Source organism: Dermacentor andersoni, chromosome 2 (genome assembly GCF_023375885.2).
Source record: "Dermacentor andersoni chromosome 2, qqDerAnde1_hic_scaffold, whole genome shotgun sequence".
NCBI lineage: Eukaryota > Metazoa > Arthropoda > Arachnida > Ixodida > Ixodidae > Dermacentor > Dermacentor andersoni.
In genome coordinates this window covers 17,309,243-17,323,330 of record NC_092815.1, presented here as the reverse complement: position 1 = coordinate 17,323,330, position 14,088 = coordinate 17,309,243, and the positions used below count along the sequence as shown (strand labels likewise).

General features: G+C 45.4%; 1 protein-coding gene across 6 annotated transcripts in view; it reads left to right on the top strand.

Moving 5' to 3' along the window:
* Positions 1–14,088, top strand: part of LOC126542835 (mediator of RNA polymerase II transcription subunit 12-like protein) — a 232,660-nt gene that overhangs the window by 158,790 nt on the left and 59,782 nt on the right. For all 6 annotated transcript variants that reach the window (XR_008615000.2, XM_055077484.2, XM_055077485.2 and 3 more), the window contains exon 36: positions 5,537–5,662. Coding sequence is in view for 5 of the 6 variants with exons in the window: in XM_055077484.2 (XP_054933459.2) it covers positions 5,537–5,662 (126 nt within the window). In the remaining variant the exon portion in view is untranslated. The remainder of the gene's footprint in view (positions 1–5,536; positions 5,663–14,088) is intronic.

Genomic DNA, 14,088 nt, shown 5'->3' with positions numbered 1-14,088 from the left:
ACACAAGTTAAAATGTCATCTGCGACTAAGTGTTGTATAATATACGTGTCTATGTCATGTGGCCTATGTTAAAGTGACAATGGAATTTGTACTTTGGTGAAGAAATCAAAAACTCTGTCTTTTCTGGGCCAATTATGAAGTTGGTACAATGTTGTTGCACAGCAGCTTCTCCATAGTATTAGCTGCTATCAGGAATGGACTCAGGAATGTGGGCTGATCCCAAAGGTAGTGGAGTCTAACATGACATCTCAAAGCACTAGCTGCCACAAGAGAAGAATGAGAAAAACTGGCACATGATGCTTGGCCCAAATATCTCACAGAGCTAGTTGGTTTTGGTACAAGAAAAATGTGTGTGATCGTGACCTAATGATTAGAGCATTGAGCTGCTGTTGCCGAAGTCAGAGGTTCGATTCCACCATCAGCCACACATTTTTTTATTGTAGAGTCCCAAAATGAGGAGAGACAAGAATATACCATCGGCAAAGTGCTATGAATGAGGCAAAGAATGCTTCGCATTAGAAGAAAGCAATTTTCTTATATACATTACATGTTCATTGTAGATATCCTGCTGACTTATCAGTGAAGAACATTGTCATGCTATATTTAGCAAAAGTTCATTAGCTTTATTATCTAAAGTCACAAAGCTGCACGGCACACGTAGCACATTCACACTGTAAGCTGAGGAGCAACTCTATAGGAGGCCGTCATAAACTGCTTGAAGACAGTAACTGCAAGTACGGATTTACTTATTATATGGAAAGTAGGGTTTAAACTGTTTGAAGATGGTAACTGCAAGTACTGATTTACTGATTATACAAAAAGTAGGGTTTAAATTTGCGCAACATTTACTGAAACACACTCAGGTGTGCTTTATGGTTCAAAAAGTAGGTAACGAAGGACATGCAGTGGGGCACTACGGGTTCTTTGTTGTTTATAAATACAAAGTCCAAACAAGACCTGGTGCACGAAAAGCTGCATTGTGTATCAGGCACAACATGCTGAGGTCTTCTTACACACACTGTACGGTTGTTTTTGCGGGAACGAACTGAACTGTCTGCCTGGCGTTGGCAGCAAGCTGCTGCTTGTGCTGCTCTCTGGACAGTGGTCTGCCTACCCCGACAGTGCCTGTTTGTAGCCATGCACGTAGCTCTACAATTCACTTCTTCAGCAGTGCGTTGTACCTTGCAAGGAGGTGCCATAACGTATACCGAAGAATAAACACAGGCATCGGGACCATGCGGTGTACGTGTCACATCCTTTGATACGTGGCACGATACGATGCACTTTTACATGTTGTGACACCTGGTGGAATACAATGCAACTGCAATGCAAAGTTTGCACGTATTGACCCACACGGCATGCAACTTACATCACACAACAAGTGGTGCGATACAATGCAACTGGTGCATGGAGTACAACCTTGTGCAATAATATGCAACTGCAATGCAAAGTGAGCATGTATAAATACTACACGGCATGCATCTCACATCTTGTGATTCCTTGTGTGCTAGGATGCCTGTATAGGGCATGTTTCCGCAGTAGCTAGCAAGCGCTGGTGTGGCGCAGTGGTAGAGTAGCTGATGCTTGCGCAGAGGGCCTGGGTACGATCCCGGCAGTCACTGGGTATGTTTTTCTCTTTCCTGGCGATGGCAGCGATGGACACCTGTGGCGGTGGCGAACAACATCGCCAACCGAAATGGCTATTAGGTAGAGCCTATAACAGCTTACACTGTAAAAAAGAAATTAAAATAAAAAGAACTTTTTTTGCAGATGAGGCATTCACCTTTGAAACGATAATCGTAATGTATACCTCTTTATGTTTCTACTGCAGTGCACCCCTTAATTCCACAGTGCAACCTCGGGCAACAATGTACCTTTGTCGCCCTTGTGGTTCATAACATTTTTCTAGGGCAGCTTGCATGATGCTTTCTGCCTATAGGCAAATTTACCTGCTGTTAGAAAGCTTTGTGATAGGGGTGATGAGTTGCCAAGTGGCATAGCATAGACACTTGTGCAAGGCTTTGTCCATTGCCAACGTTCTCTGTGGCAGCTCAATGTCACTTGCACAAAGCTTTTAAGTTTTTAATCATTGGTAATGTATGTAAAATGCTTTGTGCAAGCCACTCCTGGTGAGTGTGCAAGTCAAACTCATTTGTTATACTTCCAAATCTCGATACAACGAAGTTGTACTTGCAGCAACAAACTATGGGAATTGTGAATTTCATTAATTAGATGTTTTCAAGTGTCGGCATTAAAAATAATTTTACAAATTCCCAGAACATTCCTGTCAATATCTTGTCAATAAGCGCCTATAAATATATTGCAAGGACGTCGAGCCATAACAGTGTGGTTATGAGTGCCAGTGCATGCAATGCAGATTGCGCCGGGAGCAATGCATTGTTGTGGCTCACAGCGTCCAGGATTTGTGCGTGTTGAGTTCTGCAACACAATAAATCTTGGACGCCATGGCTAACCACACTTAGTCCCTGCAGCTGTTATCAGTTTGTGGTCAAAAATTAAAAAGGGTGTGGAAGATACAAATATTTGGCCTCAGAAAAAAAACAAAAAAGCTGCAGTTTCGCCAGTAAGGCAAAGAATTGATGGTGATAGCAAAGAGACAACAACATGAAGTGAGGTTTGTCGTTTTACCAGCGTCACGTTTTATCAATACCAGTATCAGCTCAAGCAAACATGAAAAGATCTCGCTTGATGACCATCAACACTTCCTGTCAAAACACGAGTGAGGGCTTTGTACTGTGCCTGGGAAACTTGGGATTATGCGACTGCCAACACTAGACGTGCGGGAACACAATGTGCATCAAGACACTAGCCATCTCAGCTCACACTTGTTGCAGATTACCTCCAAGATACGGCACATGCCCTGTGTATGTACAGCCATGTGCAACCATGGCAAGGGCAGATGAAGAGACATGCACGCTAGGGGGAGAGGGCACATAGGCGAGTGAATCCTGTGACGCTATGTAGTGCATGGACTATTCCAGCTTGTTAAAATGTACTTGGCACCGTCATTAATGTGCAACTACAGGATGAACGGGATCAAATGTGATTGCCCTGTGCAAGCCAGCCAAGCCAAGCCATTCCAAAATGCGCATGCGCATCAGGAATGTGTGATTTCAAGCAGCTCTTGCTGAGTATTTGACATATTTGTTATCAAAATACATTCTACGATTGATTTTTTGGACATGCCTGATAATTTGGACGCCTTCGCGGCAACGTCACGTACCCCATAGAGCCAATGTACACCGTCTGAAAACCTTCACCGTCCGATTTTTCAGACTTTTTGCGTTGACTGCAGGTCCAAAATGGCATTAAGTGAAGCCACTGCTGCTGTCATGCTGTCATTTTGATTATCTCACAGCCTTGAACAAGTACTCTTGCAAGCCGATCTGATGGCAGCCGTAGTTACAACTGCGGCTAAGATAGGCCCGCCTGCTTAGACGGTTGCTACGAAGCTTCCTGTTGTCCGGTGCTGTGTTTTTCATTGAAAGAATTTGCCACTGACAGCAATGGCACCTACTCCATCTTTGTCATCTTTTCCGATGACTTCGAAGCGCGGAAAGCACGTGACAAATCGAGCATTGCGTAATGCTGGCTCCCAAAAGTCAGCTTCGCTGCAACATAGTAGTGTTTGCGGTGAACTGAGCTTACGTGATGTATTGCAGTGAAGCACATTAAGAGTAAAAATCATAAGCCATGCCACTCTGTGAAGGTGGTTGACCATCGAAGCTGTTTAGGACACGACATGGAAGTGACACATAATTTTGAACAAAGGTACGAACTCATTTATTGTCTTGATGGGTGGTCACCACGACGAAAGGCACGCACACTCATTTATCGTATTGATTGGTGGTCATTATTTCACTTGCAACTGCAATTACATTCTTTGATAATGTCAAATCGTTGCACGTATGCCACTGGGTGGTCGGTTGGGTCGGATCGCAAGGGATGTGTCTGCAACACAGAACGTGTAAATCGCTCCCTTTTCGGTACTGACACATCCATGTTGAAATCACCAACAACAACAGGGGGTAGTGTCATTGCAACTAATTCATGCAAAGTGAGTAGCCATGAACCTTACGGGACTGTGAGTGCTTACTTACAGGGGTATGAGCCATTGTTCACAGGAGTATGAGCCATTGATCATGACAGTTTTTGACAGGCTGTTCTGTATCTTGTACGGGTGATCAGAAAGAATTTAAGCACTGTTCGCTTCACTTTGCTGAGTGCTTGTAGCCTCTGCCTTATGGGGCTCTGAGCCGTTGCATTTTTTGCTTGCTTACGGGGTGTGAGCTATGGATGATGATAGGTTTTGTTCACGGAGAACAAAAATGTATGGAACCTTAGCCATATACAGCTTCACTGTAAAAAGCCACTGTCGTGGGGCCACTTTATGTATTCGTTAGTTATACACGTGTGCACTCGCCATCTCCTGTCACAGTATGAGCACCATTGAACCTAACTAGTGCACTGGCAACCCTTCAGACCTATTTCGGATGTGCCTGTGGGGATTTGAGCCCTTACGGTAGTAAAAGGCACACATTCATTTTTTCGGACTTCTAGGATTTTTTTGATGTTTTGGTGACCTTTAGGGAGTCTGAAAAAGTGGGTGTTGACTATATATCTTTAGCTGTGAGCAAACAAATATTTGCTTTGGTTGGCTGTTACTGTTTCAAATTCTGCATTTTCGGTTTCATTATAACGGTAGAATACTTATTAAAATAAAACATGGCCAATCAAATTTTAGATTTACCGTATTTACTAAATAATAGCACACCGCAAATCTAGCGTGCACCTAATTTCCGCAGACTTGGAGAATAAAAGTTCACCTGAATGTGATAGGCCGCCGATTCATAAAAGAGAAATATAGCTTGCTCTTCACATTTGTGATAAAAAAAAACGAGATGGGCTGAATCTACATTCACAGGAGGGATTTTTTTTTTAATGAGCTTTCATAATGAAAGTGGTGGATTGTCGTTGCCATTTGTGCTTTATTGGCCTAGATATCAAGCATACAGGGACAGTATTCTCAAGCGATCAATTTTAGAGATACTGCTATTACTCTTCATTGGACTTGTCGAAGCATATGTCCGACAGTGCTTCTGGCACTGTGCGCATAAAGCAAGCTTGGCACAGCGCCAGAAATGCTGGCAGCCGATTACACTGACACATTTGGTGCTGAGTCATGCGAAATCTCCCAAAAGTTGGGTAACGCAAAATGTGCTCTGTTGCCATTTTGTTATGGCAATGACGCTGCACCTGACGGCTCTGACAGTAGGCTGTTGCTGACGCTGCGAACGGGGTTTTGGTTTCATATCTGATTGTAACGTGCAAGCAATTATCAGGCCGAGTTTCTCGGAAAATAGGTGTGTGTGGAAAAGGGTGATTGGAGTAGGTACAGTACTTCGTTATATTCAATAATTTATTTTATCCGTGTTTGTTATATCAAGGTTGGGACTGTTAATCAGCACTATCCTAATGTTCTGTTTCTCGTCTCGATTTTTTATTTTCTTACCAGATGCAGCTGCTAGAAGACCCCAAGCGAGCACTGCATGAAATACACAGTGCACCCTCACCACGTGGAGGTGCCAAGAAACCCAAGGCCCAGAGGCGGCCTCGCAAAGCCAAGGGCCTTGCAGGGCAGGTATGTCTTCCACTCCCACCTTCTACGTAGCACAGATTGGGCCTGCTCTCCTGGCTCAGTGGTGAATGCACTTCTGCTACTGAGTGCAAAGTTGTGGGTTTGATTTTCAGCTGCTGTGTATACTCGATGACAAGAAATTAAAGGCCAGTTGCCCATTGCCAACAATGGCCAACTGGCCTTTATTCTTTTGCAATAAGCTGTATGTGTACTTCCTGACAAGTCAAGAATGTAGCAACAAATGCTTCTCAAAAAGAACATGTATGCATGGATCAGGAAGGTCGTGTGCTCCTTACGATTCTCCTTCATATCTGCATACCGCCTTCACCCTTCCTGAGGTGCTGTCATGTTGTGAACTTCTTCAACTTGGGAGTCTGTGCAGTCCGTTACAGTAAAACCTTGTTGATTCAACCCTCGTTAATTCAACCCTCGTTAATTCAGAAAATCCAATAATTCGGACCAATCCTCTGGTCCCGGCAGGCGGATGCATTATTTAATTCAATCAAACTCTGATAAATATGGACATATTTGGCTGCACATTTGTTAGTTTGGACAACGCTTGTAACTTGGCGAGTGCGGAGTTCTGCAAATGTGTGCTGCAAAAGAGGAAGAACGGTGCTGGCATCTAACTGAGACAAAGCAGTGGAGTCCACACTGCCGTAGTCATCAGTGGAAATCATACGTGAATGACAGAAATGCTAGAACACTTTTTGCCTATTTCTGCCTTTATAGCCTTTATTCTTGCATTGGCCGTGTGCCTTCATAACTGCGTAGTCGCCATCCACAATCGTGTCGATAGCGACTATAGTTTCTTCCTCAGTGCCTGCAGCAAACAGTAGTTTAGCTTTGACTTGGTTTGCATGTCGACTGCGTACCTTCAGAACTGCATAGTCACCATTCTGGTCCATGATTATGTCGATAGCTACTGTGGCTTCTTCTGCATTGGTTGCAGCAAACAATCGCTTTGTTTTGACTACGTGCAATGACTGCATGCACAATGTCACAAACAAGGCAAAGGTGTTGAAGCCGAAACAAACAATTTGTTCATTGTTTTCTTGATACCCATGATAATTCGATATTGGTTAACTTGGACATTTCCTTCGGTCTCGTGAAATCAATCAACAAGGCTCTACTGCATATGATTCTCTGCACAATGTGATGCACGACTTGTACAGTTAGCCAAAAATGTTTACGGAACATGGATTCCATGACATACGAATTTCTGCTTTGCCTAAAAGGGCCCTGAAATGCCTTTCTAACTAATTTTAGAATGGCCTCACGGTTAAAGGATGTTGTCTCATGAATATCATGCCACATAGTTTTTCACATCCTTCAACTGCAAGTGGAGTTATACTGATGCCCTGCTTTCTCTCTCCTTCCTTTCATCTCCACTAGCATGCTGAAAGCTACACAGCAGAGAAGGCAAGAGGGCGAAGCCCCAGCCAAAAGTTGTGTCATGGCTTCAAAAAGTCTTGTCACGGCACCATGTGGTGTCTGTGGTAGACTATGCTACGCAGCACGCTGCTGCCATCTCAGAGGCCACACACAGCAGATGCAGCTATGCTCATTGCAAAGATGAAATAATTTTCCAATCTTTTTGAGATCGCAAACATATATATGCTTTATCTGTTTAACTAAAGATGAGCTATTATGTATTACTGAGAAAGCTCTCGCGACCACGAAATCAGCCAATAGCACTGGTGGGCCAGCTGCTTTCAGTGATGCTAACGAGTGCCAATGTTTACTGCGAAGGGCCATGTGCAGACTGCCAACTTAGTAGATGTTACAGCACGTCAGATTCTTGATCATCATCATCATTATAAATTCAACTATGATGGGCTATTATGCAATTTGAGTACAGTAAAAGCTCGTTAATTCACTACTCGTTAATTCGAAATTTCGGATAATTCGAATTAGTTGCCGCGGTCCGTCCCACAATGTATTGAAAGCAATATGTAACACATCCCGCTAATTCACACTGAAATCCGCACGCCACCGATAATTCGAACTCCGCATCATCGTGGATGGGGAGAGTGCTAGTGCGCGGGAGCACGCTGGTGTCGCCGCGCGGGTCGCGCAGCTTTGCTTTTTCGATCAGCGGCAAGGACGATAACACCCTCGCTGCGCGCCATGTTCTTTGCGTACGAGCGTGCGAGGGTGAGCCGGCGAACGCGGCTCAATCTCGCGTGCGCGAGAGGGGAAGGTGGGGCGGAGCGCGCCCTCTCCTGTCGCGCGCGAGGCAGGTGGGTGAGGCGAGGGAGGGACCGGGGGACGATCTTCGGCGGCTGAGGTGGCTGCTGCTTACGGCGCGGCCATGCGGCCGCCGCATCTTGAAAGCGATCTGCGTCGTGGCCAAAGTGCGCGCCCGCGTGGGCCTCGTCTTCAAAGCGATCTGCGATGTTTGCAGAGTGCGCATATTGCCGCTAGCTTCATATGCGATGTGCTTTTTACGTTTCGTTTGCGTTAAAGCGAGAGCTGTACGAACGTCAATTCGCTCGCTGCTACTGCTGCGTGCCCTCACTCCAGCGTTTTTCAGCGAGTTTCCGCGGTCATAGAGCGAGATGCGTTCATGCTCACCTGTGCGCGCGTGACACAGTGCTTGTTAATTTAGTTAGTAAGCAAATGCTTACAAGTTTATACGGCCGATAAAACTATTATCCTTACTTCGTATAGCTATCTACTAATTTTCTATCGCAATCGATGCTTCGCTTTTCGCGCGAGACGGAGACTTTTTTTTTCTCCGCCCCAGTCAGCGCGACAAACGCGTGGATGGAGCAAGAGCCATCTCGACGTCGGGCGCGTCGGACCGTGCTGGCCGCGTCTGGTTACGTTGGCTGCGCCAGAGCTTCGAAGTATAGACGTTATTCACGCCAACGTGACGTAGCGTGTGCGCGTGTGTGCGCGCGTGCTCACGCCACGTCAGACTATATACGCGCCTTAACCGAGCGATTTTTTTCTCTGACTTTCATTAGTTCGAATTTTGTATAATTCGAATTTTCATAGCATCCCCGCGGAATTCGAATTAACGAGCTTTTACTGTATTACATATAAGGGGAATGAAGGTATATGCTGCTGAATTGTAGATTTCTGTACACATGTTGCTGTCCACAGTGGAGTGAAGCAACCATTGACTCCAACTGAAACAGGGATGTACTGCATACAATGCTTCGGGGCCAGTTCAGCTTTATCCTCAGCCGTTGAAGGCCAACTGCAACGGAATTTTGTTTTGGCTAAATTGATTATAAGTTGGTAGGATATACGACTGAAGCTATCTTTGCAAAGCTGTAGGGCTTGTAGTTGTCTAGTTTTCTTATTAGCAGCCTTTAAATATATAGCACATAAGCAGATGACGAGTGCAGCTCGTGGTTGGTGGCGATGACATACAGTTGAACCTCGCAGTAACGAAATCGGCGGGAAACGCGAAAAAATTCGCTGTCGCGAGAATTTCGTTGTTGCGAAAAGAGACAGCACAGATAGGTAATGCATCACAGAACAAAATTTTACTGTCCGAATTCCGTTAGCCTACTTTGCAAGCTTTGCTCGAGGATATAGAACCGCATTGTTGACAGTACAAAGTGTGCCACATGCGTCGACCAGCAGTGGCAGTACTGCCGTAGCGCAGAATTCTCGGTCATCTGCTTTCGGAGATGCGATCACTTGCCGAGATTTTGCGTAACTCGGCACCGGACACAGAGCAACAGCGCATGCAGCAGCATTTCTCCTGCGCACGCTGTGTCCCGTAGGCGCCGATGCGGTCGGTGCCAATCGTAAAAGTGATCGTATCTCGTGTACGCTAAGGCAAACGATCGAGATAACGACCATTTCGCGCAAATCTACATCCGGCGTATAATCTGTACACGATGCCTCTCGGGTGGCACCAAAACCAGCGTTCTTGAAGCAACGGATGCGCATTCCCGGACGATCGGTCAATCATGGCCCCATGCGTGTCACTCCATATGCCGCGACCGCCATCTCAAGCGCCTTAAACAATTCCACGTAGGTGGGACGTGGATTTCTTTGTTTTTGCTGCATTTTTCTCACCGAGGCGCACATTATGCAGTGCACTGCCGCGATCGGGGATTGTTGTTCGAAACGCGCGTCCAGTTTGCGTTCAGTCTCGCCTCACGCGATTGGCCTAGGCCTCGCCGAGTCGTCAACCGTGGGGAACGCAAAATGAACGCGCGTTTCAAACAACGATCTCGCCTGGTAGGCGTGCAAAAAACCGTCGTCACATGTCAGTAGCAACGTGCGTGCCGCTCATGGTGCCGCTTCAAATGGGCAATCAACAAACAAGATGGCGGCCATGACGTGTTTCCAGCGCACTGATCACTTCCGGCGCTAGGTTGTTCTTGTGAACAAAAATGGCGGCGCCCACACAAGTGTAATGTGGTGGTATTTTACGCAATTTTAATGCAAAACAATCGCATTTGAGCACATTTTGGAGCCTGCTAGCCTTACGCAATATGCGGAGTTACGTTCCGGCAAATTTCGTTGATACGGGATTGCAGTACAGCTACATTTCGTTGCTGAGAGGTACGAAAGGCGTTGAATCCTATGGGCGTTCGCCAGGGATACGAAAATGTTTCGTTGTCGCGGGAATTTCGTTGTTGCGGGTTCCGACTGTACCATATTTTTCTGCATAATACCCACGTCCTTGTACAATTACTACATCCCAAAGAAACAAAAAAATCTGCTCTTATAATGCACAGAAATAACTGCACACAACAACACACAAATATTTATAAAAGCATTCTCGCGGATGCACGACTGTTCACATTGTATCTTTGGCTAGTGGCTCTGTTCTACATCTCTTTGGTGGTGCTGATAGAGGACACCCTCTTTAAGTTAGCTTTCACGGGACCGAAAAAGAAATGTCTGAATTAACAGAATGTCGAATCATTGAGGGTATCAAGAAAACTATAAACAGATGCTTGCTACATCAGCACGCTTTTATTTACTGAGTGAATCGGCAAATCCTGTTTCTGTTTTGCACAAACGCAGTGCGGAAGCAGCTGTTCTCCTCATTTCATCACTAATTAGCACTCCCTGCGGCGGAGGCCTCATGACTTCATTCGCAGTGCGGCCGCGGCGCAGCCACAGCGTGTGTCTTTATCTGAGACATGCTTTTCACTACCGTGTGTACATCCCGATTATTTTTTCTCCAGTGAGCTGGTCACCAATAGATAAACTGTCCATCACGATGTAATCGGTGCTCTTCATCCTCACGAGCATTGCACTGATTCAAAAGGAAACTAATGTTTGCCGTAACCACTGCGAACAAAACTGGGTTGCGATAGACGTGATCGTGGATGGCGGCTACACACTTGTGAAGGCATGCGGCTGACACGGTGTTATGCACGGCAGTAAACGCAAGAATAAAGGCATAAAAGGCACAGTTGAGGACAAAGCATTCCAGCATTGCTGTCATTCATGTACGACTACCACTGATGACAATGACGGTTGGATGCTAGCACCATTTTTGCTCTTTTGCGTCGCACATTTGTGGCCCTTGCTGAGCTCCGAGAGTTGTCCAAATTAACTGATGTACGACCAAGTACCTCCGAATTAACGAGAGTTTGATTGCACAAAATAATGCTGGGACCAAAGAATGAGTCCAAATTATCCTATTTTCCAAATTAATGAGGGTCAAATTAACGAGGTTTTACTGTAATTTTTTATGCTGTAAAGGACTGTTGTCACGTGCAGCACTCATGATCCGAGTTCTGTTTTGCCAGCTTCTAACTCAGTGAGAATGCAAAATGTCAGTCTGAAGAAAAGAGGAGAATGGGCGAGTATGAAAGAGGGGAGAGGGTGCTTCACCACGTGGGGTTCGGGTTGCCTAGGAGATAACGAAACATTTAATAGTGGAGAACTTTGGCTTGAGGTGTGGCTTCATGTCAGTGCTGTTTATGTTGCCATTAAGCCACACCTTAAGGTGAAATTTGTGTGTAATCCGCATCTTGACTTTACCATTTATATTTTCACATTTTTGGTGTGGCTTATATGCGCAAGAATGCGGTAAGTCCCAGCATGTTGCCTTTGAGATTTCTCGGCATGCTGTGGGAAGCTACTAGCAACGGCTTATGCTTAGAGCCATGTATTCTTGTTTGCGCGTCACTTCCGACGAGTGATGCCCACTATGGTTGCTTAGTGGCTTTGGTGTTGCGCTGCTAAACGTGAGGTTGCGGGACCAAATCTCTGCCGTGGAGGCTGCATTTCGATAGGGGTGGAAGGCAAAAGCACTCGTGTACTGTGCATTGGGTGCATGCTAAAAATTGCAAGGAGTCAAAATTAATCTTGAGTTCTTCCCTGTGTCTCCCTCATAATCATATCGCAGTTTTGGCATGTAGAACCGTATAATTTAATTTTTTAACTTCTGGCGAGTGACAGTGGTGGCGTTCCTCAATTTTGGTGTCAAAAACGTCTACTTTTGCAAGCCCTTCATGATTTATCCACTCCTATTTGAAACATAAAATTTTGTACAGAAGCTGCTCTGCAGCTACGCTATCTGAAACTAAGCTTTTTATGTGGCCCAACTTTTTGTTGCAGTTAGCCTTCAAGCTGCATTCACAGTGGACTGAATTGCTAATTCAGTCTACTCATGAATGTGACATTTGTTCTGTTTTGTATTCTTGTGTTTGTTTTAACCGCACGTGCGCACTCCAGACGCCTTTCTTAGAGAAAGCAAAATGGACCCTTCGTCTGGCCGGAATGGAGAGTGGAGACGGCACCACCTCGGCACTACCTTGATGGAGGCAACCTTTGCCCTCGGCGATCGACAAAGAGCAGGGCGTTGCTCCCGTTGTGTTTAATATGAATGCGAATTATTTTTTACTGCTCAGCACACATGCCAGGAAAGCTTTCACTCAACCACCAGCTGGAAAACGTGCCCCAACTTATTGCAGATTTAGCTCGAATTATGCTTTGCTTTCGACTGCATGTTGTGGCACTCACCACTGACATAGAGAAGGCATTTTTGCAAATTTTTTTTTGCAGCCAAAAGACAGAAACGCACTCAGGTTCCTTTGGTACGAAAAAACACCAAGTGACCCTCATGCACTTCCAAAGGTGGAAGAATGGCGAATGACAAGGGCACCCTTTGGTACATCTGCCAGCCCATATCTACTTAATGCGACAATACTTTCTCACCTGGAGAAGCAAGAGAATGAGCATAAACGTGTTGCTGACATATTGAAAGAGTCTTTCTATGTTGACCATTTAGTTACCGGAGCATCATCAGTGAGACAGGCCACAGAAATATGTAGAGTTGCAAAGGCAATCATGGCAGATGCAGGCATGAAGTTGCAAAAAAGGGCCACAAATTCTGCAGAACTATGAGGCTTATTGGAGGATGATGACATTACAGAATGACAAGGCAGATAAGGTTCTGGGTCTGCACTGGAGACCAGAAATGACCTCCTTTCCTTTCCTACAGAAAACGTTCCGAGCACCGTGAGATGCAGTATCAGCACCAAGCGTATGGTACTGCAAGCATCCACCAGGATTTTTGACCTTCTTGGGATCGTCAGTCTGTTCGTCATCAGTGCAAAAGTATTGTTTCAGCGTTTCTGGGAAAGAGAGGTCGAGTGGGATTTGCCATTGCCGGATGACTTGGGGAAAGCATGGAATATCTGCTGCGATGAACTGCTTGACCTTCAGTGACTCACTTTCAAGCGATGCATCACAGAGTAGGATAAGATAGGTCGCTTTGAAATGCACATGTTCTGTGATGCAAGCCCAGAAGAGTATGATGCATGTGCCTACCTGCGAACGGAGGAGGCAGTAACAGCTTTAACGTCGAGCTAATTTGTGCCAAATCAAGAGTAGCACCATTGAAGCATCTTTTGTTGCTTAGGCTGGAGCTAATGGCAGCTGTCATAGGAGCATGTCTGGCAAACTATGTAAGCAAGTGGGCTTGTCTGCGACAGTGTTTTTCTGGACAGACTCCACTATTGTACTGTACTGGATTCAGAGCCACGCTACCAAATGGAAGGCATTCGTGCAAAATAGAGTTAGTGAAATTCAGAACTTGAGTGCCCCTCAACAGTGGAATCATTGCCCTGGAAATGCAAATCCTGTAGATTGCCTCACGCGAGGCATGTCAGTTCAGAGACTGTCAGCAAACACACACTGATGGCACGGTCCTCCTGGGCTGTTCAAAGACCGCCAAGAATGGTCACTTGAGATAAACAAAGAGACTGTGCCAATAAATGAAGTAGAACAAGAGAAAAGGAAAGAGAAAATGGTGCTGCAAGTGTCTTCGGTTTTGGAGTGGAAACCTATCATAGACATAATGAAATATATTGTTGAGGCTTTTTCATATCATTGCTTGGGTCTTTCGATTCCTTAGAAAGATGGAAGGTGAAATCCTTGGTGGTGGTCTTAGTGCCGAAGAACTCCATCAAGCAAAGACTTATTGGATTAAGGCT